Source organism: Gymnoscopelus braueri (genome assembly GCF_963280865.1).
Source record: "Gymnoscopelus braueri genome assembly, chromosome: 7".
NCBI lineage: Eukaryota > Metazoa > Chordata > Actinopteri > Myctophiformes > Myctophidae > Gymnoscopelus > Gymnoscopelus braueri.
This window is the reverse complement of record NC_137608.1, coordinates 1,576,755-1,602,080: the sequence shown is the minus strand read 5'-3', so window position 1 is coordinate 1,602,080 and position 25,326 is coordinate 1,576,755. Positions and strand designations below refer to the sequence as shown.

The 25,326-nt window shown below is 40.3% G+C and overlaps 1 protein-coding gene across 2 annotated transcripts; it reads left to right on the top strand.

Annotated features, from left to right (window-relative positions):
• The first annotated feature begins 850 nt into the window (after window positions 1-850).
• On the top strand, window positions 851-25,227 carry gtf2h2 (general transcription factor IIH, polypeptide 2). Of its 2 annotated transcripts, none has more exons than XM_080432073.1 (14): window positions 851-1,060; window positions 3,177-3,254; window positions 4,145-4,181; window positions 5,452-5,538; window positions 9,311-9,361; window positions 10,039-10,093; window positions 11,290-11,395; window positions 12,069-12,159; window positions 12,812-13,007; window positions 17,159-17,222; window positions 17,623-17,732; window positions 23,124-23,226; window positions 24,071-24,110; window positions 24,883-25,227. In XM_080432073.1, exons 1-14 carry the CDS (start codon window positions 1,002-1,004, stop codon window positions 24,991-24,993), a joined length of 1,188 nt encoding a protein of 395 aa, XP_080288199.1. In that variant the 5' UTR covers window positions 851-1,001; the 3' UTR covers window positions 24,994-25,227. The 2 variants fall into 2 exon arrangements, with proteins under 2 accessions (XP_080288199.1, XP_080288200.1); XM_080432074.1 differs by lacking the exon at window positions 851-1,060 and adding an exon at window positions 1,697-1,701.
• The last annotated feature ends 99 nt before the right edge of the window (window positions 25,228-25,326 follow it).

Genomic DNA, 25,326 nt, shown 5'->3' with positions numbered 1-25,326 from the left:
CAGATCAATTGTCCATTGTGTGACGTGACCTTAATAGTGTAGGTGTTAAGCGATGTGCGCATCACATCATTAAAATACAGTGCAAGCACATCCCAAATGAGCATAGCAACACTGAGTACCCCTCAAGTTAATACCCCTATAAAACATGTATGCCCTAAATTAACACGATTTACCTTCAGGGTCAACATTTTTGGAAATCTGACCTAGACAATAAAGTTTCTAGAGTAGCCCACTTGCTCTTTGAATGATGCATTGCTGCATTAATTCAGTTTTTTCCAGACATTTTCAAAACAATATAAATAATAGTGAAATAAATAGCAGACCTACAAGCTCACAATGTGTGACACGTTGTGAGCTTGTAGATTTGCTATTATGATTCCTAATGTACGTTTTCCCTTCCTAGACATTTTGTGGGGTTAAGAAACTCAATTTACAATATATGATATGAAAGTCATATCCATATACATACTCAAGTAAAGTACAGATACTCAGAAAGTGAGTTTAATTTAAATAAGTTTAATAAGTACATTACTCAAGTAAATGTACTTCATTATTATCCACCACGTCCACTTCATATCACACACATAACTGCTCATATGCTCTTTTTGGGCGGAACCATAGTTTCTGGGCATCCGTTTCCTAGGGCTACGTAAATTCGCCGTACTGTTCCACAAAATCCCATTGCCTAGACGTACACTCGCTCACTCGTGATTGGCTGGTTGGTTGGAAGGCAACCTCTCGCAGCCAACCAGAGGAGCTAACGGTTGTATCCCGTGACAACGGGGTCGGAATCAGCCAATCACAGCTGAGCGGTGCGTGCATTGTTGTGTTCCGGGTGTTCTCAACACACACAACGCACGTTTGACACAACCAGCGAACGTTAAAGTAGATTTCTAAGTAACTGCACTTTTGTACAGTCAGTTGTGTTTTGTGTCCATTTATCAATTTATTTAACTTTTAAGCAAGTGTTAAGGAAGTGTGACTGACAGGCGACAACCACCATGATGGACGATGAGCCGGAGAGAGCCAAGCGGTGGGAGGGAGGATATGAGAGGACCTGGTGAGATGATTAACATCACACACTGCTCAACTGTAATATTATTATTAATATGAGAGGACCTGGTGAGATGTTTAACATCACTGATCAACTATAATATTATTATTATTATTATTATTTATATGAGAGGATCTGGTGAGATGATTAACATCACTGATCAACTATAATATTATTATTATTATTATTATTATTATTATTATTATTATTATTATTAATATGAGAGGACCTGGTGAGATGATTAACATCACTGATCAACTATAATATTATTATTATTATTATTATTATTATTATTATTATTATGAATGAGAGGACCTGGTGAGATGTTTAACATCACTGATCAACTATAATATTATTATTATTATTATTATTATTATTATTAATATGAGAGGACCTTGTGAGATGATTAACATCACTGATCAACTATAATATTATTATTATTATCATTAATATGAGAGGACCTTGTGAGATGATTAACATCACTGATCAACTATAATATTATTATTATTATTATTATTATTATTATTATTATTATTATTATTAATGTGAGAGGACCTGATGAGATGTTTAATCACTGTTCAACTATACTAATAATAATGATGATGATGATAATAATAGTAATATTATTATTATTATGAGAGGACCTGGTGAGACGTTTAAAATCACTGATCAACTTTCACCTTCCAGCAGCAAGCAGAGGAGATTTAGGCTCTGTCAGGGGGGGGGGGGGGGATTTTGTCATGGACTCAGTTCCTTTAACATGCAACTCTCTGGTATAGAGGATTCTCTGACTTGTATTATACAGTGGTGTAAAGTAACTTAAGTACATTTACTCAAGTACTGTACTTTTTTGAGGTATTGTTTATTTGTTTTACTTTACTGGAGTATTTCAAATTGTCTGCACTGTTACTTCTACTCCACTACATCTCAGAGGCAAATATTATACTCCACTACAATTATTTGAAAACTTAAGTTACTACTAAAGTACTAACTTTATAGATTTTGATTTATTATTACAAAACATACATTAACCACTTCAGCCCTATATACATTTTGGCCATTTGAAAATAGCAGATCTACAAGCTCACAATGCGTTGCATTGTGAGCTTGTAGATCTGCAAATTTCAAAAGGTTTTGTATACATTTTGAACTTCTGAAATGGGACATTCTGCACAATGACTACGTTTACTTTTGGTACTTTAAGTACATTTTGATACCAATACTTTTGTGCTTTTACTCAATTACATTTTCAATTCCGGACTCTTATATGGTGGTATTGCTACTTTTACTTAAGTAAAACATTTGAGTACTTTTTCCACCACTGCACACGACTGAATTGTTTTCCAACAAGCAAGTTGTCGGAACAACATGGCGGCACTGATAAAAGTAATTGATCAGCTTGAAGGCATGCCATGTTGATTCTCAGAGTAACAATTGAGGTTCTTTAATGCATTGGTGTTCAGTTCAACAGGGGGTCCAGGACCTCTAGGGGTATCTCTGAGTAACTACAGGGGGTTGGCAAATATTTGTGTGATATGAATTTTTTTTTTTTTTTACCCTAGCATCTCTATTCTGGGGGGAACTTTCGCCGAAGATAGCAGATCTACAAGCTCACAACGTGTTGCGAGAACTTGCGACACATTGTTAGCTTGTAGAACGGCAACTTTTGGGAGAAGAGATTTGGTGTAGAGAGAAAAAGAGCAGACCAAGCACAGAACCAAAGGTCAAGTTTGCTAAATATTGAGGCTTTCAGTGGTATCATATTAACATATTAATAGACAAACAAACAAAAACATTAATTTATACACTGATGACAGTTCTGTCAAACAAGTCTATGAAGCTATCTATGAAAGGTTTAATCTGCAACACCATTTTATACAATATGTAGTGGGGGTCCCTGCTTCATCTCTCTCTCAGCTAAGGGGTCCTTGGCCTGGAAAACATTGAACCCCCCCCCCCCCCCGGTTCTAATGATTACCATCTCTAACTGTGTGTGTGTGTGTGTGTGTGTGTGTGTGTGTGTGTGTGTGTGTGTGTGTGTGTGTGTGTGTGTGTGTGTGTGTGTGTGTGTGTGTGTGTGTGTGTGTGTGTGTGTGTGTGTGTGTGTTTTGGTGGTCCATAGGGAAGTCCTCAAGGAGGATGAGTCTGGGTCACTCAGAGCCACTGTGGAGGAAATCCTCTTCCAGTCCAAACGGAAAAGGTGTGTGTGTGCGCGTTATGACAAAACTAATGACATTGCGTCAATGTTTGGACTAGGGATGCAACTATCCATTATCTACTTAGCAATTAGTCTATTGATTACTTTTTTGATTCATCGAATACAAATTTTAATGTTTTTTTTATGTATACATCAATTACTCTGATAAACTGTGTAAACCCCTATTTTGATATTTAGTTGTACTAATGGAAATGTGCAAAAGTAGCAGATCTACAAGCTCACAACGCATAACATGGCAATACATTTTGAGCTTGTAGATCTGCTGATTTCGCTAACTTTGAATATTGAAAATCAAAAAAATATATATATTTTTTGTCACTTAAATTGATTTGTGTGATGAACTGTTGCAACCCTAGTCAAGACAATTTAAATTTTGATCCTGAATCGCTATTTGTAATGGGCACCACTGTAACACACACATTCAACTTAAAGTGGCACTATGTAACTTTTTTGAATGAATAAAATGAAATGTATGGTTTACTTGCTTATGGCTGTCCATCGATTTCGATGATGACGTTGCTCCAAGAATGGGTTATTGAGGGGGATAGCGGATGACAGGATTTATCCCCTGAGCAAGCAGGCAGGCCATTAGCTCAATGGTAAAACAAAGTCAGCAATTGCACAGGAAACCGGCTTCAAATCCGGGATGGAAGAGGAAAGTTACATAGTGCAGCTTTAATGTAAATGACAACCCATATTCAACAACTGTACAAAAGTGAAACACATCGACACAGTGCAACAAAAGCACAATGGTAGCTAAACTGCACAGTCATTCAAGGATTATACAGAGAGAGACATCTCCAGATGAGAGACCTTTTTAGCATAAAACGTTCTTTTGATTTACAAACCACTTATTCCTGCTTTCTTTTCAGAGTGCTGGAGAGCCATGGACAGGTTCGGCTGGGGATGGTGAGTGTCTTTGAGTTGAGCATTATATATTTGAATTTGCCATGTTAACAAAATGCAAATATATATGATGTACACATGTTTGCTTTAAAGCGATAGTTCACCCCCAAAATGACTTTTTTTCCTATCGATTAGTCACTCCATGGAGACTTGAATTCATGGATATTATTTGTTTTGTTCGCATTCCTAAGCCAATACTTTGACCGGCAGCGATTCCGGTAGGAGACACAAAGAGTCTCCTTTGTGTCTCCTACCGGAACCGGATCCACTGGTAATTTCTTGGGTGAACTATCCCTTTAAAAATATATCTATATTCAAAGATTTGCACAAATTGTCATGACTTTTGAATAGCCAAAGTATAAAATATGGTTAAATTGTCTAAAATGATTTTGACGCTATATCAACTAATTTTGCTGGGGACCACCCTGTACCCCCTCCCCCCAAGGATCCCTGGGGGTCCCCGGACCCCACTTTGAGAACCAATGATGTATACAGTATATGTGCAGTTATAAAGCTGTGTAAGATGTTTCTAAATGCATCACTGTCGGTGGAGTTCTGTGACAATGACTGTTGGTGTTGTGAGCTGCTTTCCATAAAACGTTAATTAATTAATAGTTAATGCTATCTATTTTGATGTTGGTCATTTGTAAGCATGACTATCATCATTTTGCTGGTATTAGAATGTACCATTACAAACACTTTCTATCTATTTATAGATAGAAATCCTAGTTATGTTAACCCATTCAACCCGACAACGCATCTGTGTCACTTTAGATTTCTTTGGCTATTCAAAAATAGCAGATCTACAAGCTCATGACCTATGAGCTTGTAGATCTGCTATTTTTTTTAAATCGTGAACATTTGTGCAAATCTTTGAATAAATATTCTACAAATGTCTTCTAAATCCTTTTGGAAAAAAAACGTATGTTGCTATATTAGTGGTGCTCCAACTTTTCCATGTCAAGGACCCCCAAAATGATATGTATTTGGCCACGGACCCCCATCTCAAAATATGTTGTTCCAGGGACCCCCAGAAGCACAGATCAGAGTTAAAAATGCTTTAAAACATACATTTATATTCAAACTTAGATTTGCACAAATTTGCAGGATTTAAAAAAAATAGCAGATCTACAAGCTCATACCGCGGCACGCGGTGCCGCGCTATGAGCTTGTAGATCTGCTATTTTTGAATAGCCAAAGAAATCTAAAATGACACAGATGCGTTCCAGGTCTTAAAGGGTTAAAGATGACAAACGGTGTGTTTGTGTTGTAGATGCGTCACCTTTATGTGGTGATCGACTCTTCAAGAAGCATGGAGGACCAGGACTTAAGACCAAACCGCCTCAAAGCCACCCTCAAGGTAAGGATGGATCTGTGTGTAGCAGAGAGCCATGCCTAGGGCTGATTTAATTGTGTTATTTTGCATTGAACATCAAACAAACAAACAAACAAAATAACGTTTAGGCTTTGTAAACAAACATTGCAGATATGACAAATCACTGAAATATACAAAAAAAGTATACTGACAATCTACCAATAATCAAAATAAATAATGTATTAGCAGGCCATGCATTTAATAATTTTATACTTTGAGAAGAACGAAAATAGGACCACACATGCTCCAGTCTGGGCTAATCGCGACGAAAAGCCCAGCCTCGAAAACGTCATAGAAAAATGAACAGGATATGTAATGGGTATGCCACCTTCTGCAAACCTGGGACTACAGTTATCAGTGGTGTAAAGTAACTAAGTACATTTTAGGGATGGGACGATATGAAATTTTCATGTCACGATTATTGTGACCAAAATTATTGCGATTTACGATATTATCACGATAATGTAAATATGCTTAAAAATCTTAAAATGCCACAAGTGCCGCGCTATGAGCTTGTAGCTCTGCTATTTTAGAAAAATCTTGAACATTTGAGCAAATCTTTGAATATATATATTTTTCAAAGGAAACATTGTAACTCAAATCTTTGCTTCTGGGGGATTCTACAAATGTCTTCTAAATCCCCCAAAAAATATGTTGCTATAATCAGTGGTTCTCAAACTTTTTTCATGTCAAGGACCACCCAAAATGATATGAATTTTGGCCGCGGACCCCCATCTCAAAATATTTTGTTCCAGGGACCCTCCAGAAGTTGAGTAACAGAGTTAAAAATGTTCGCTACGGAAAAACAGATGTTCAAAGATTTGCACACATTTTCACGATTTTTCAAAAAATAGCAGATCTACAAGCGGCAAATCTAAACAAGTACTGACAAAACACATCTTATTATTAGCACATTTCAGATTATAGATTTAGCTAAAATGGTCATTCACTTTGAGTAACGTCATTAGCTATTCCATAATAATGATGCCATCAAGGAATGACATCACGTCATCACATTCAACATAATTGTCCTTTTAAAATGTTTTTATTGTATTTCCCAACACAACACCATTCAGCAACTGTTAGCAACACATTGCCCTGGCTTCTAACAACCTCTTCTGTGAATTAGTTAGCACTGATTCACAGTGGTGCTGGTGTGTGAAATGTTTCACTGGACGATACATCTGAAACGAGGACCTAGGCTTTCCTTGCCGGCTGCTGTGGTAGTCGGACACAAGCTGTACTCTTTTGGAGGTTACGGTATCAAGAACAACAGTGATTATATTGATGTCCACAACTTCAACACACTGTCTTTACGCTGGAGGAAGTTGACCCCATTGAAAACTGGAGGAGGAGAACATCACCTTGAGGTTCCCTGTGTGCGCCGGGGCCACACAGCTGTTCTGGTAGAAGATATTGTCTACATCTGGGGGGGAGATCCTTACTGTAACGTGCTTTATTCATTTGATGTTGACAACCACAGATGGTCCAAACCCAATATTTCTGGTACTGTTCCAGAGGAGAGGAGCCACCACTCAGCCTGTGTCTTGAGGAAGGTCATGTATATCTATGGAGGAATCACCCAGCTGACTGGACATCATAATGACATCTATATTGGGTGGCATGAACTCGAACAAGCACTTCAGTGATCTGTGGAAATTCAACCCACAGACCTTCTCATGGAAGAAGGTTGAGCCCAAAGGGAAAGCCCTGTGTGGGATGTATTGGATGGGTTGTTGCATGGTGGGAGATCGTATCATCCTCTTTGGAAGAGACACCACACCTGATGACCTGTATATCTTAGATTCAAGTCCTAATCTGAAGATGGTATGCAAGCTAGCAGTTATTCAGTATGGTGTGGAGCAGTCTGAACTACCACATGACATCAGGTGGGAACTGGCAGCCATTGACTACCAACAACAATACAATAAAAAAAAGAAAAAAGAAAACATAACAGCCCTATAAAAAGAGAACAAACTGTGATCCCATTAAAAAAATAATAATAATAATAATAATGATAATAAATAAATACAAAATAATAAACAACAACAAACAAACAAACTGCAAATGGCAACAGGGTTGAAGCATATCAGAGAAAGATGATGAAGAGGAAGATGGTGGCCCTCAGGAGAAAATGTGGATGAAGAGGAAACATAAAAACATAATGTGGTTCACATGTGTAGACCAAGGACCAGTGGAGATTATATCCAGAGCTAAGTGGCTGATGGGGGAAGACGGATTCTCTGCTGGAACTGTTACCTCCACGACCCTCTGGATAAGAGGATGATGGATGGATAAGTAATAACGTTACTGGATGGATAAGTAATAATAATAACGTTTTTGGAAATACACCCCTTGCCTGCCAAAAACGTTTTAAAGGTATCATGACATTCATTTTCACTTTTATTATTTTCAATGTTTTATTTGGGGTTTTATGACCTCAATTACACCCAAGAAACCTGAACTTAGAACATTCAGTGGATTTTCTGTGGTCTGGGGTTTTCTGAATAATTAGGCTGAAAAGTAATCTGAGCTTGGCCCTTCGACAGTGAGGTCACAGTCGATTAATCCCGCCCACTCCTCCTCGCCCCTCCCCTCCCCTATCCTTTCCTTTGGGGGGGGGGGGCGGAGCAGAGGCGATGATTGACAGGCAAAATCCCTCACCAGCGACACCCGCAGGCAAAGATTTCTTTTTTCATTGCAGTTGAAAAGGCTTTAGAAATGTGAGAGAAAAACACCTGCCATGGATCACTGGAATGGAATTTTCACTTAAAACTTTTTGTACACTTTTGAAGGACCAGGACAAAGACTTTGAATGTGGTGTAAAAGTGAATGTCATTAAACCTTTAAATGTTTAAAAAAATAATAATAATCTAAATCTTTTCTCAATTTTTTTTTTCGTTATTCACAAAGAACCAGGAGATAACGCGAAAATATTCAATTTTTTTTTACCATGTATTTTGAGTGAAACATGCTATCAAACAACAAATGTCAACAAGGTCACAATGACCTCGTTGACATTTGTGAAACCACACCTGAAAAACTTCAGTGATTAACAACCATCAGGGGATCAATCATACTGGAGATAAATATTCTGTGACTACTTGAAAAGGTAAAACATCGTTAAAAATGCTGCCAGAGGCTGCAGTCTGTTTTAGAAAACCCCTGGCAGTGAATGTGTTAAAGTACCAAAAGTAGAAACTACTGATTATGCAGAATGTCCCGTTTCACAAGTTATCATTATGTCTAAAATGTTTAAAAAAATCTTTTGAAAATAGCAGATCTACAAGGTCTTGTAGATCGGCTATTTTCAAATAGCCAAAGTTTAAATAGGGCTGAAGTGGTTATCATATGTTTTGTAATAATAATCAAAATCTACGAACTAGTAAATAAAGTTTCTAGTTTACGCCAGTAAAGTAAAAGTACCTCAACATTGTAGTTAAGTACAGTACTTGAGTAAATGTACTTAGTGACTTTACACCACTGGCGTTGCATATAAATAGAACAATCATGAACATAGATTTCATGATGAAAAGCGTTTACCATCAAGGAAATGGACTAATGTAAAACATTATGTACTGTATATTTGGTTGTTTGTGTGATATCATATTGCTGCGGTTGCTTTCCTTAAGCTTACTGAAAGCCTGCTCTGGTAACAACAGCCTGTGTTATGTTGGAACTCTTCTTTAATGAGCTCCAGTTGTGAAAACCTTTTTTGTTCGTATTCCAAAGCTTTGTTCTCATGTTTCTCCTCCAGCTGATGGAGTTCTTTGTGGAGGAGTATTTTGACCAGAACCCCATCAGTCAGGTATGCGCAAAGTTGCCACAGCATTTCTTTTTGCTGTTTTACATTTATGTGATTGTTTGATTGCATTTCTGAACCCGGCGTCCCTCTTTTGGGCATGTCATCATAAGCCAAAAAGTGTCAAATAAAAACTTTTCAGAAATGGCGAAAGTAGTCGATCTACAAGCTCACAGCGATGCGAGGCGCTGCGGGCTTGCAGGTTGAATATTACCGACACAACACCACGTACGATGAAGTTTAAAATGGGGCTTAAAGGACAACTTTGTTCTTTTACAACCAAGGTTTATGTTTTAGCTTGTAATTAATAACACAATAACCTGACAATTTCTTTATTATTATTTACAGTAGCTCTTCTAGCCCCCAATAACTCACATCTGGCCATCAAAGACCAAAGGATCTTTTTTATTGTGTAAAAAAGACATATTTAGCCACCTGCCCGAATGCCCCCGCCCACTGTAAAAACGATCGCGAAAATTGCTAAAACTATAGAAAGCAGTAAAAAAAAATGTTTTAACACTCATCTTTTATTTAATTTAATTACAAGCTAAAACATAAACCTTGGTTGTAAAAAAACAAAGTTGTCCTTTAAGTGGTTTAATCATGTTAGAAACGTAAATATTTAGTGATAATCAGCAGATATGTTTTCTGATGCGTTGTGTAATGTTTTATATGTTTTCCAGGTGGGACTTATCACCACAAAGAACAAACGGGCAGAGAAGCTGACAGAGCTAGCAGGTGAGCATCACGCCATATATCACCATCATAAATCTGATGTATTATCAACATAACTTGCATAAGTAATAAGTACATGAATTATATAAAGTCAAGATTTACATAATGGGAATTAAATGGCGGTACTGTATTAGCCCCAGTGAACACATATATATAACAGCAAACCTATCGTTAATAACACAGTAACCGCTATAACTTATTCTCTGCTGGAGTCTGGCCTCAATGCTTTATACAGCACCATTATATGGTGTTAGATCGCCATCTAGAGGCCGAACATATTAATGTCCATAGCACCTCATAGACCATTGGTTCTCAAAGTGGGGTCCGGGGACTCCCATGGGGTCCCCAGCAAAAGTAGTTAATGTAGCATCATGTTGGCTATTCAGAAATGGTAGATCTACAAGCTCACAGTAATGTTTGAAAAATATCGAAAATGTTGAATCATTTTGAATAATCTTTCACATAAATCTTCTCTTCTGGGGGTCCCTGACATAAGACCTTTTCAGATGGGGGTCCGCGGCCAAATACATGTTGACCCCCAAGTTAACATGTATTTGGCCGAATGAACAGAATAGAAACATAATTTGAACATGAATGGAAAGTTGGCCCCGACCCATATATTGGTTTGGCCGATATATCGCCCATTATGTGGCTTACTTGAGTATCGGCAATTATGCAGCCAATTTAACTTTGATGATTTGTAACTTTTGAAATAGAAATAGATACATAGATGACAGCCTACACACAAGAGGACGTTGAATGAAATTAAACCAACGATCACCAAAACAACAGGTTTGGGGATCTGAATGTGAATTGATTACATGAAACCGGCACCTGCGCGTGCAGTCTCAATGAGTATAAACCAATAATTGGTCTATACAGCGCCTTGGGAGCAGTTAGGGATTAAGTGTGCTCTGGGACAGTTTAGTGCACTGACGGGTGGGCCCGAGAGTCGAACCAGAGACCCACTCAGCTACGGCCACCTGTCTGGTTCCACAGCAGAATTTCAGAGGGGATTTATGAATGCACCCTTAATGCACCCTTAACCACACAAACCCTAGAGTGCATGCGTGCGTGCGTAAAATGGTGCGCAGTATTATCAGTGGCCCATTGTTCCAGTTACCATGTCAGGCAATTATAGGGATTAAAAGGGTTAATATGTTTGTGGGTTTAAAGTGGTTTGTGTGTTTGTGTCACAGGGAACCCAAAGAAGCACATCGCTGCCTTAAAGAAAGCGGTGGATTCCACCTGCATCGGGGAACCTTCGCTGTACAACTCTCTCAACCTGGCCATGCAGACTCTCAAGTATGTTCTGAACTGTGCTTCTCAAGTCCTGTACTTATACCCATTAAAACCTGAGGCCGATTCTACAAATGTCTTCTAAATCCTAACAGTTCTCTGAAAAACATATAGCAAAGTGACACGCTATGAGCTTGTATATCTGCTATTTTTGAATAGCCAACGCTAAAATCTAAAATGGCGTTTTCCTGGTTTTAATGGGTGTAAATATGTGGTACTTATACTTTACTTGAGTATTTCATTTTTTTTTGATAATTTGTTCTTCTACTCCAGTACATCTCAGAGGCAAGTGTTTTTACTCTACTTATTTGAAAACGTTAGTTACTAGTTTCTTTACAGACTTAGTTTGTGGTTTCTAGCGTGTCCGTGAACGCCACAGTAGCCTGCTGCAACCCTCCTGATTTCGTGTATAAAGGGGCGTGTGTATAGAGCCGGCGAGAGACGGCGCCTGATCCCATTGGTTCACCGATCTGTCCGTCAACCCCCGCCCCGTTAACACAACATTACGAGCGACGCCCACTGCACTCTGGTTGGTTGGGAAATGAAACACTTCCTCATACCCAGTACAGGCTATAGTTGGGCCAGGCTTTTATTTTTTAGCAAAACTAAGCAATAAAAGCCTGGAGATCGAGGCTAACGCCACAGTGACTCTTTTCTTTTTGTTCTCCTTTCTGCTCAGGCACATGCCGGGACACACCAGCCGCGAGGTCCTCATCATCTTCAGTAGTCTGACCACATGTGACCCTTCCAACATCTATGAGCTCATCAAAGTAATCTGAGCTATTATTATTAAAGTAGGATCACATCACGTCTACAGATGTGATCTCAAACATTTTTCATGTCAAGGACAAGTTTTTTTGTAATTGCAGATGTAACAAAGCTCACAACGCGTCGCAAATGCGACTCCTTGTGAGCTTGTAGATCTGCTATTTTCACTACTTCCTAACACATTGAGTGCCAAAAACTTAATATTACGATTTTGCAAATACACCCGTGGAGTGCCAGCAATGGCGGATCGCGGTAGAAATGTTATGGTTCCAGTCGCTAGACGGGACCCTCGGCCATCGCCCAGACACCGCTTGTTTACATCCGGGTCCTCGTGGTGGCTTCTGCAGCTCTAAAAAGATCGCGAATAAACGTTGGCACTGGCTGTACCGTGTTTTAAAAAACCTCTGGCACTCAATGTGTTAAAAGGCTTTTTATGTATTTCTGGAATTCCTTTGATTTTATTAATTTCTTTCGAAATGTTCTTATTTAAAAGAAAATTGTGAAAATCTATTGAAAAGAAAATATTTAATTGTAGGAAATTAGTATATTTACTCGCGACCCATACAAATGGGTCCGCGATCCCATTGTTTGGGAACCACTGCGTTAGACAGTGGGGGTTTTACAGCTGTGTGGTTCCCATGTCCTCCACCTCAGACCCTGAAGACCCTGAAGGTGCGGGTGTCGGTGATCGGGCTGTCGGCGGAGGTGCGTGTGTGCACGGTGCTGACCCGCGAGACCGGAGGCACCTACCACGTCATCCTGGACGAGAGCCACTTCAGAGAGCTGCTCATGTTCCACGTCAAGCCCCCGCCGGCCAGCACGTCCTCCGAATGCTCCCTCATACGCATGGGTAAAAGCCTGCTTCACTTACTTTATGTGTTCATTTAGACGGGACACCGCATATTAACCCTTTAAGACCGGGAACGCATCTGTGTCATTTTTTTTATTTCTTTGTCTATTAAAAAAATATCAGATAAACAAGCTCATATCATCATCTGCTATTTTATAAAAATGTCTTTGAATATTTATATATTTTTTAAAGCGATCATTTGTAACTCAAATATTTGCTTCTGGAGATTCTACAAATGTCTTCTAAATCTCTAACAGTTTTTTGAAAGAACGAATGTTGCTATAATATCAGCAGTTCCCAAACTTTTTCATGTCAAGGACCCCCCAAAATGATATGTATTTGGCCGCGGACTCCCATCTCAAAATGTTTAGTTCCAGGGACCTCTCCAAGAAGCAAAGATTTGAGTTACACATTTTCGCTTTAAACATAATATATTCAAAGATTTGCACACATTTTCACGATTTCTCAAAAATAGCAGATCTACAAGTTCATAGCGCGGAACTCGGTGCCGTGCTATGAGCTTGTAGATCTGAAATTTTTTAATAGCCAAAGAAATCTAAAATGACACTGATGCGTTCCCGGATCGAATGGGTTAATGTAATGTAAATACACCGGATTTAGCGAAGAGGCTACAGCGTGTGAGATAGTTGTACCTGAAGTAGTGACAGTCAGCCTATCAGCTAACGTTCGCTTCATAACAGTCTCCTCATTATCTCAATTAACCCATTCAAACCGGGAACGCATCTGTGTAACCACTTAAACCATTATTTTATACTTCAGAAATAGCAGATCTACAAGCTCAAAGCGTGGCACCGAGTGCCGCGCTATGAGCTTGTAGATCTGCTATTTTTGAAAAATCTTGAAAAAGCAACATTTTTAACTCAAATCTTTGCTTCATTGGGGTCCCTAGAACAACATATTTTGAGATGGTCCGTGGCCAAATACATATAATGTTGGCGGTTGACATGAAAAAGTTTGAGAACCACTGATATAGAAACATAGGTTTTTCAAAAAAGATTTAGAAGACATTTGTAGAACCCCCAGAAGCAAAGCTTTGAGTAACAAATGTTCGTTTTAGAAATATATATATATTCAAAGATTTGCACAAATGTTCACGATAAAAAAAAAAAATAGCCAAATAAATATAACAAATTTCACAGATACGTTCCCAACCTTAACACATTGGGTACCAGAGGTTTATTCAAATATTATACGTTCAGTGCCGGCTATTCTTCCATCCACTTACGTTGATACGTTTCGTGCTGTAGAAGCCCCGACGCGGAAGTGCATGTAAACAAAGCGTGCGTGCGAGACGGCGGAGGGTCTCGACTAACGCCTGGAACAATAATATTTCTAACGCGATCCTCCATTGCAGAGTGATCGCCGATCGAAAACGGCTCGCTTCCACCACGTTAAAAATAAATGGAGATATTAAGCTTTTAGTCAAGGAGATAACATTGGAAAGGCCGACCGGAAGGATTTTTGACATGGATCCACATCCGGCCTCTCCTTCTCAGAAACTCCTTGGATGATCCCAAAGTTTCGTTAGAGCGCCCCACGTGGGCCCAACGTATAAAAATAAAACCGTTTTGGGCACTCCTCGTTTGGATTCTCAAAAACGGTCTGGACCGTTTTTGGCACCCGATGTGTTAATGGGATAATAATAAAAACTTTCCAAGAGTGAGTGACAGATTGCATCCCAGGTGTTCTGATGGATTTTGAAAAGCTGTCAATTCTTCTATCGTTCATACAATTGCGTTGTGATTGGATGTGATTCAAACGATAACGTCCACGACCATAGTTGTCGCTATAGAGTTAGAACCATTTTTTAAAAGCTGAGTTACACTTACACGATGCTCCCAAAACAAACTAGTCAGACTACTACTAGACCTCACACCTAGGACTCACCTAACCCCTGCTCATTATGCTATAGGGTGGGATGACTCAGGGTAGAGGACAGAGTACAGCAACTTGCAATGGGCCTGGTTTTCAAGATACTCAAGGGACCAGTGTCCATGTATGTACCTGTCAGACTACTAAAAGAGGAATTTCGGACTTGCCTTTTTCTTACCCTTATATGACGTTATTATATCCTCGGACGAGTGGTACAGTAGAACATAACTCCATCCCGCGTCCACCGCAGCTAAAAACCTGAGCGGACGGTCCATACTCTAGATCGCGTATTTTAATAGCTTTTTTTTTGGTGAGATCTGATGTTCATAATGAACTGTCATCACTGTCCACTGGGTTTTTGTCACAAATGGGCCGCCGTAGTATTTACATCCTGACTTGAATGACGTCACAGGTAAAATCTCGTCCTGCGAGACTTCCGGAGGGACGCATTCAAGACAAACACCGTGGAGAGTGTTCTGTCATTATGAACGTCAGATCTCACCAAAAAAATTATCGAGTGCATGGACCGTCCGCTCTGGTTTTTAGCTGCAGTGGACTCGGGATGGAGTTATGAAAATGTTCTATTGTACCACTCGTCCTAGGATATAATAACATCATATAAAGGTAAGAAAAAGGCTAGTCCGAAATTCCCCTTTAAAAAGAGTGAGAAACGCCCACAGGCCACTGTTATGGCACCAAAATGTGGAATGCTCTACCACCAGCCTTCAGAAAGTGTGACTCCTACCCTCCTTCAAAACCACCATAAAAGAAATGACCCCCCACAGTTTTTCTGTAAATATACTTTCACTGCTCCTAGTATTGATGATTTCCTGTGTAGTATTATATGTCTTGATGAATTGAATACATAGAACCGCAATGGAAACAAGCCCTCAGGGCTTATTGTGTTATCCTTTTAGCATTATTGTACAACTCCACCGCATGGGCAACAGCTGAGTTACACATACACACACTAAAAATAGACAATCTATCTGATATTTTCCCAGAACGTTTGCACCAGAATTTAATAATGATTAAAGGTGTAGATTGTCGCTGTCAGAGGGAAACCTGTGACTGTGACAAAATCGTAGCTTTTTTATTATTTTTGTGTTTGATGAAATTTGTGAAAATAGCCGATCTAAAAGCTCACAACTTGTCGCGTCTCAATGTGGTGTGAGCATGTAGATCCGCAATTTGTCACTAAACTTTTGTGCGACACCCTTGTATGATGAAGTAAGGACGTTCATTTTAGATATAATATAAAATATTATAAATATAATATAAAAGGTTGAAATATGGAGATACAAGGTTTCTGGCCGACAGCAACGATATATAGGCTACTCAGACTATTAATAATTCATGTAAAAAAGGACAAAAAAAAAAATCATTTTTTCATTATTATTCATTATTATTATTATTGTTGTATTATGTGTTGTACAGTATGTCCAAAACTGTTACTTTTCAGGATTCAAGTTCAAAAGCATCAAAAGTATCAGATCCACAAGCTCAAAACGCATCGCTTCGCGCTGCGTTTCGAGCTTGCGGATCAGCTACTTTTGATGCTTTTGTGTGACGCTGTAGTGCAGGGCTACTCAACTTAAGATGGCTCAGGGGCCACTCAGCAAAATACCAAAAGTCCAAGGGGCCGCAAGCTAAAAATGACGGTCCTATTTTGGATTTTTCGATTTTGTAACACACTACGCATTGTTATTGTTATAAGAAAATGTACATTTTGACATCATATTCTTTTCACTATACCTGTTTATTTTGTGTGTATGTCCAGTGGCATCAGTTCAGCAAAAGCTAAGGTATGGCAAGGTTAGGGTTGCCAACTCCCAGAGATTGAAATAAGGGACACCTACCCTGGGCGCGCGGCAAAGCCGCACGGCCGGGAAAAAATGGGGGTCAAACCCCCCAAAAAACACGAAATGCATAGAAAACTATGCATTATACCTGTAACAATTGATGTTTGTTTTTGAAAAAAATTAGCAACCCATATATTTGAACGGAAATGTATATTTTTATCCTGTGCTTTTTTTGTTTTTGTTTGACCATGAGGGGCCGCCAAGACGCTGCGTTGGGGCCGCATGCGGCCCGCGGGCCGCGGGTTGAGTAGCGCTGCTGTAGTGTGATCAAGTAGGCCGTTAATTTACGAAGAAACCACAAAAAGTTAGAATATGGATCTCCAGGAGATGAGAGGTTTCTGCCCCGACAGTGACAATATGAAATAACTCAGTGATCATTATGGTCTGTCTCGGCAGGTTTCCCCCAGCATATCATCGCCTCTGTGTCCGACCAGGAGTCCAAGCCTTCATTCAGCATGACGTACGTACTGTAACTGTAACTGTATAGGCAGCATTTGAGCTGGGAACGCAGCTCTGTTATTTTGGATTTCTTTGGCTGTTCACAAATAGCAGATATACAAGCTCACAGCGAGGCACTCGGTGCCGCGCTGTGAGCTTATATATCTGCTAGTTTTTAGATGTCGTGAAAATGTCTGCAAATCTTTCAATATATTTTTTTAAAGCGAACATTTGTAAAATATTATGTTCCAGGGACCTCCAGAAGCAAAGATTTGAGTTACGAATGTTCGCTTTAAAAAATATACATTCAAAGATTTGCACACATTTAGCTAATATACAAGCTCATAACGCGTCATAATGTTTTATCGTGTGTGTGTGTGTGTGTGTGTGTGTGTGTGTGTGTGTGTGTGTGTGTTTTCCAGTCAGTTGGACAGCAGCAGTGATTCGGGGGCGGGGCTGAGTCTTGGAGGATACTTCTGTCCACAGTGTCACGCCAAGTATACTGAGCTACCAGTGGAATGCAAGATCTGTGGTACGTGGTACTGCATTGCCTCTCAGACTTTTAACACATTACCCGCCAAAGACACAGATCTGCATTATATTAAATGCATCACTTGCCCGCCAAGAACGCATATATGCGTTCTATTATCAAACTTTTAGAAAATTCCACAAGGGCCGCTCTAACACAGCTTTGGAATGATCCCTCGTCACTCAGAGAAGCAGTAGACGGATTTGACGTCGTTCCAAAAAACAAGACATCCGTCCGCCCCAACTAATGGATTTTTAGAAAAACACTTCTAACTCAGTTTATTTTTTTTTTGATGAAAACCACCCGTTTTCAACGGGCCATAGCCCCAAAATACAGAGTTACACTCTCAGAGTTACAGACCCTTAAGGGTCCATTTGGTTCCATTTGTACCCTCTCAGAGTTACAGAACTGTTATTATTATTATTCAAATGTTTTTATTGAATTTTCAAGACACATACACATACCAACATATAACAAACTACAAGACACCACAGACACTAGTACACAATATCAAATGAAACAAATACTCATATCAACCAGTAATTAATTGACCGAAAATGCAAGGACATTTTAGTACAATATATTTCCATGGAAAACGGTATTAATATCACAAAAATTACAGTCAATAAGAGAGAAGAAAAGGGAAAGAAAAATCAGTAAAACAGTGAAATCAAATAACTGGGAAGAAAGGGGGAAGGGAAGGAGGGGGGGGGGAAGGCAAATGGCTATACTGCAATGGCTATATTGCAACAGTAGAATACACCTCCTCAAAATATGACAGGAACGGTTGCCAGACTCTAGTATACTTCTGAGTGGAGCCTCTGATCGTATATTTAAGCTGTTCAAGTTTAAGATGTGACATAACATCCGCCACCCAGTGTTTGTGGGATGGCGGAGCCGCTTTTTTCCAACTGAACAATATCAGACGTCTAGCAAGTAAAGAGGAGAAGGCTATAGCTTCAGCTTGGTGAGTCGCTATTGGTGTTCCCTGTGGGAGAACACCAAACAATGCAGTCACTGGATTGGGGTCTATAGTTGCTTTACACATATATGAAAAGGTATTAAATACCTCCGTCCAGAATGTAATCAGTCTAGGGCACGACCAAAACATGTGGCTAAGGGTAGCTGGGTCCTGATTACACCTAACACAAGCTGGATCTAAATTGGGATAGAAAGTAGCTAGTCTACTTGGAGTTGGAGATAGATGCAACCTGTGTAAAACCTTGAATTGTATCAACCCATGCCTTATGCAAATTAAAGATGAATGTACCAGTGAAACTGCCGACTGCCAAATTGAGACGGGCAGATCAATCCCTAGCTCTTCCTCCCAAGCCCTTGCTACATGATTAAGTGACGGGGAAGCTACCCTCTGGATGCTGTCATATACCCTAGAAACTATGCCCCTGCCTCCCGGGTCCCAGCTCAAGCACTCGTCCACCCAGGTACCTTGTGGAGTTGCCAGGGAAAAGTGTCTTATGATAAAACTACGTACTTGTAGATATTTAAAGAAGCTCGATTGTGGAATATCAAAATCCTTCTTCAACTGCTCAAAAGAGATGAAGTGTCCCTCTTTAAAGAGGTCCTTCACACACTTAATTCCCCTCCTATACCAGAGTTACAGCCCTGTAAGGGTCCATTTGGTTCCATGTGTACACTCTCAGAGTTACAGACCTGTAAGGGTCCATTTGGTTCCATGTGTACACTCTCAGAGTTACAGACCTGTAAGGGTCCATTTGGTTCCATGTGTACACTCTCAGAGTTACAGACCTGTAAGGGTCCATTTGGTTCCATGTGTACACTCTCAGAGTTACAGACCTGTAAGGGTTCATTTGGTTCCATGTGTACACTCAGAGTTACAGACCTGTAAGGGTCCATTTGGTTCCATTAGTACACTCTCAGAGTTACAGACCTGTAAGGGTCCATTTGGTTCCATTAGTACACTCAGAGTTACAGACCTGTAAGGGTCCATTTGGTTCCATTAGTACACTCAGAGTTACAGACCTGTAACACTATTCAATTATCTTGTTATTTTGTATTGAAAACGGTCATTAATTGCTGGAGGTGAGCTGGTGTGAAAATGTTGAAACCCATTTGATATTAACCACTTGAACCCCCCACTTTAGACATTAGCCTACATTTTGTTTCTTCAACTGTAAGGGTCCATTTGGTTCCATTAGTACACTCTCAGAGTTACAGACCTGTAAGGGTCCATTTGGTTCCATTAGTACACTCAGAGTTACAGACCTGTAACACTATTCAATTATATTGTTATTTTGTATTGAAAACGGTCATTAATTGCTGGTGGTGAGCTGGTGTGAAAATGTTGAAACCCATTTGATATTAACCACTTGAACCCCCCACTTTAGACATTAGCCTAAAAATAACAGATCTACAACCCCACACAAAATGCTCATGTTGTGACCATAATACCAGACCAGACAGTAATACCAAATTCAACCACTTGGTGTCACCCTTGACTCAGGAATATAATGAGAGACCATGAATGAGAGTGTAGTAACTACAATCAGAACAACACAGAGATAGAGTCAGCACTGAACTGTAAACAGCTCACACACCCCCCCACCGCACGCACGCACGCACGCACGCACGCACGCACGCACGCACGCACGCACGCACGCACGCACGCACGCACGCACGCACGCACGCACGCACGCACGCGTTTGTATCACTACACTTGTGAGTACATCAACATTTTTAGCACTGCTTTGAAAATAGCCAATCTACAAGCTCACAACATGGGACACGGTTTGGCGCCAATGCGGACCTCAGACCAGCCTATAACATCAGTCATCTATCACAGTGGTTCTCAACCTGTGGGTCGGGTCCCTATATGATTTTGGTGGTCCCCAGATGACCGTGAAGTGACAATTTAAGGACTTTTAAGACCTTTTTAATACCTGGGATATGGGGAGCACCATATCAATGGGTTTCCTGTTTACCAGCGTTGTGTGCTTATAATAAGCGACTTTGGGCTTGTTTTTAAAGTGTTGTTACAGCGACTTTGGGCTTGTTTTTAAAGTGTTGCTACAATCCTGTCTAGGGGAAGGATGAATTGCGACATAAAGCATTTGTACATAATATGTGACTCCAAGTATTAACACATTCAATGCCAGAGTTTAATATCATATTGTACTCACCAGTGCCAGCGATTTATTGTAGTTTTTTTTTTTTTCACGTCGCCACAGACCTCGCTAAATACCTTAAGATCGCGCGTTCAACTGTTTGTAGACACACAGGGTAGCTGTGTGAGTGGCCCAGAGAAGACCGTTTCAATCGGCGATCGTCCATTTTGCAGTAGTCACAGTTTCTATTAAACAGCGTTCACCGCAGAGAAAAACAACAACCGAGATAATGGCGGATTAGGGGAAGCTTTAGAGCGGCGGCGGGTGGGAACGAAAATCTTCGATTGACATTTCCGTTTCCGGTGTGCTACAATGAAATGTGTCACTGCGAGGGAGGCCTACAATGAAATGTGTCACAGCGAAAAAAGAAAAAAAAAAGACCACTTCGCGTAGAACTACGTGACTGGCACGCTGCGCAATTATTTAGGTTCGCGTAGAACTACGCGATTGGCACGCAATGTGTTAACATAATGACAAAAATGATATACGGAGCAAATCAATAAATAAACAAAATCAATCTAAACCTAATCTCAAGTTTTAAACTTTAAGCTAATCAACATGAAATAAAAGTTAGAACAAAATGCTCATCCTTATCTACCTTCTCTAAGCCAATCTACCCAAAATTGACTTTTACAAAAGTCTGGCATCCGTACACCAATACTAGTTTGACAAACCATTACCTACTTACCTTCAGAAAGCCTTATACTATAACAAAGGTAGACAGACGCTAAATAGTCTCCGGAAAGTACAATCACATTTATATTTATTTTGTATCTTAAAAATAAGCTAAACTATGCCGCATCAAGGATTTTATTAGGTAGGCCCTATTACAATGCCCTTGATCGCCGCCAGAGTTATTTTGGGGTGAGGCTTTGCAGGTTCCGGCCGCCTGATGACGCGGATGACGCGCCTGGTGACGTAGGAAAAAGGTACCCGAAAAAGGTATTGATCCCAGGCTACTACAAGTACTGCCAAAATCCTCAGGTGTTTGGTGCTGTTAAGTAGACAACCCCAACCAATCACTGGAAGGGCTGATGATTGGCATCCAGCACTCAGCAGATAAGCAGCACCTGGAAATGTAACCACACACTCACACAGACCTACTCTACTGTCACTCTGACACAGACACACTACTGACACGCGAAACAAGTGTCGTTGCTTATTTGGGGCTTGCTTCCTAATGTTTTTTAAACCAGTGGTTCCCAATTTTTTTAATATTTTGTGCCAATAAGGTGAATAGTAAAATTAGCTAATGGGTGGACATCACAAACGTAACATCCGGACTTGGCGTGGCGCACCGTTGCTACGTTCCGCACCAAACGTGGCACAAACACTGTTCAGGGGTCTGCCATGACAATAGTCACACTTCTCAACTTCACAGTTCTCAAAGGGCCTGAAAATGAAGGCCCAGCCCTAACTGGGCCGGACCGAACTGGGCCCGGCCCGAACCATTACCACATTTTTAGGCCCGAAAACCCAAACAACCTGAAAAGGTCTCATTATGTGCTTAATGTCCTCAAAGTCACGCATCCAACAAGCTTTGAACTGAACAGATTGGACCTTCCGTTCCAGAGACAATGTCCAAAACATCTTGAAAACTGCCACTTTCGGCCACTTTCGATGTTTGAGTTTTGGCTCAGAAACGTCGAGTCGGCTAGGGTCGGGTTCGGGCAGAATTTGAGATCTCTAGTCACACCACAAAAAAATACATTTCACACACATGGGGCACTACAGCATTTTTACAGTGAAAGTGTGTGTCTGTTGGTTTTATAAATATTGAACCAGTGAAAAGTATTAACATGAGCTTGTGACTGAATAATAACTACATTGGATCCATTTCCTGAAAAGTAACAAGTCTTAAGGTTTCCACTAGGACTGTAGTAACAAGTCCCCAGTACTTTTTGTGTTATCATTTTAGCCTTAAAGCAGCACTATGTAACTTTCCTTTTCTACCCCGGATTTGAACCTGGTTTCCTGTGCAATTGTTGAATTTTACCATTGAGCTAATAGAGCCTGCTGCCTGCTTGCTCAAGGGATAAATTTAATCTTGACCATCAGGTCAAAATTCGTGTCAGATCCTGTGTGAGACATGACATTTGACACAATCTAAATGTCTCAATAGAAGAGCAGGGAGACAAAATGCAACCACCTCAATTATATAAGTTATATTAACTTACTCTACCATACAGATTGTATACGTTATATTGTATAAGTGAGAATATTGAGTATCATTCATTGTGTGCCCCTGCAGGGCTGACCCTGGTATCGGCACCTCACCTGGCCCGCTCCTTCCATCACCTGTTCCCTCTGGAGGCCTTTATGGAGAGTCCACTGGACCAGCACCAGGGAGACAGGTGGCTCTAACACACACACACACACACACACACACACACACACACACACACACACACACACACACACACACACACACACACACACACACACACACACACACACACACACACACACACACACACACACACACACACGTAACACACACACACACACACAGACTGGCATCTCTAGCCATGTGTAAGCTGGGATCCAAGCTGGGATCCAGACTGATTTGCGCCGGATAATTTTTTCTCACTTCGCTACCCATTCTGGTAAAGATCCCATTTCCAAGGGGCGGGACGGACACAAAGGAGCCGCGGCTTCTGATTGGTCTGTGGGGGGGGGGGGCGGGACCAGTGGCCTCCAATGTAAAACTCGAGTCACTTCCTGACTTGCCCACGTAATTGGTGACGTTTGGAAATACGAGTCAAATAGATTTACACTATTTGCTTTACCCATTAAGACCGGGAACGCACGTCATTTTAAGGTTTCTTTGGCTATTCAAAAATAGCAGATATACAAGCTCATAGCGCGGCACCGAGTGCCACGCTATGAGCTTGTAGATCTGCTATTTTTTTGAAACATCGTGAACATTTGTGCCAATCTTTGAAGATATATTTTTTTACTCATTTAGTGCCATTGACGGATAATCCGTCCGTTTTTTCTCACACAGAACCCAAGATATCGTGATCCGAAGATTTACCGCTCCATTCACTTCCTGGTTAACTTATTACTTAAAAAGGCTGTATCTCGGCCCAAATGGGACCAGACTGAGAAGCAAAGTGAGAAAAAAAGTCTGCCGCATCAGTGTGGATTCCAGGCTAATGTATTTGTGTCTCTGAACCAATGTCATTGTGTTTCCAGGTTTTGTCAAGCTTGTCAAGGAAAGCTAAAAGACAAAAGTGTAAGTGTTTTTACAACATTCTCATCTGATATTAATGCTTAATTGGTACTTAATTGTACGCCAGGTGCCGACACCCTTATTCAATTAATCACAAAAGTAAACGCTAGAATAATTGACAAGAGAATGACGCAGCCCTGTTTCAGAGGCTTTGTACGTTGAGTGGCCACACAGCGGTAGGTAGACAACATGGCCACCGCTGGCTGCTGGTGTGAGCTGGGAAGATAGTCAGAACAGCTGTCCTCTGCCTCGTGATGCAGCAGTAGTGTAAAGTAACGACGTACATTTACTCAAGTACTGTACTTAAGTACAATTTTGAGGTACTTTTACTTTACTGGAGTATTTCCAATTGTCTATTCTTTTACTCCACCACATCTCAGAGGCAAATATTGTACTTTTACTCCACTACAATTATTTGAAAACTTTAGTTACTTTGCAGATACAAATTATTACATTATAAAACATACATAAACCACTTTAGCCCTATTTTATACCTAGGCTATTTGAAAATATCTACAAGTGCGACGCGTTGTTCAACTTCAAACATTTTAGTACTTTTTCTTTTGGTACTTTAAGTACATTTTGATACCAATACTTTTGTACTTTTGTACTTTTACTCAAGTAAATTTTGAATTCCGGACTTTTACTTGTAACAGAGTGCTTCTACAGTGCAGTATTGATACTTTAACTTAAGTAAAACATTTGAGTACTTTTTTCCACCACTGGCGTCCAGGTGTTCAGCTGTCCTCTGCCTTGTCTTTGTGAATGCGTCCAGGTGTTCAGCTGCACGTCCTGCGGCGATGTGTTCTGCACAGAGTGTGACCTCTTCATCCACGACACGCTGCACTGCTGCCCTGGCTGCATCCACCACCACACCACGTCTTGAAGGCCAAAGGACCAGTCCCCCCAGACCGCTACACACAGTGGTTCTCAACATGTGGGTCAGGACCCCCCAGGGGGGGGGTCCCCACATGATTGTATGGGGTCCACAGATTAACCCATTAAGACCGGGAACACACGTGTCCACCGAGTGCCGCGCTCTGAGCTTGTAGATCTGCTTTTTTTTTATCGTGAAAATTTGTGCAAATCTTTGAATACATTTGTGAAATATTTTGTTCCAGGGACCCCCCAGAAGCAAAGATTTGAGCAAATGTTCGCTTTAAAATATATATATTCAAAGATTTGCACACATTTTCAAGATTTTAAAAGAAATAGCAGA

Bases quoted from the DNA above. Each gene is read 5' to 3' on its own strand.
- gtf2h2 (XM_080432073.1), top strand. From the start codon at position 1,002: ATGATGGACGATGAGCCGGAGAGAGCCAAGCGGTGGGAGGGAGGATAT. The intron at 4,182-5,451 runs GTGAGTGTCTTT...TTTGTGTTGTAG, and splicing joins GACAGGTTCGGCTGGGGATG to ATGCGTCACCTTTATGTGGT. The intron at 10,094-11,289 runs GTGAGCATCACG...TTTGTGTCACAG, and splicing joins GAAGCTGACAGAGCTAGCAG to GGAACCCAAAGAAGCACATC.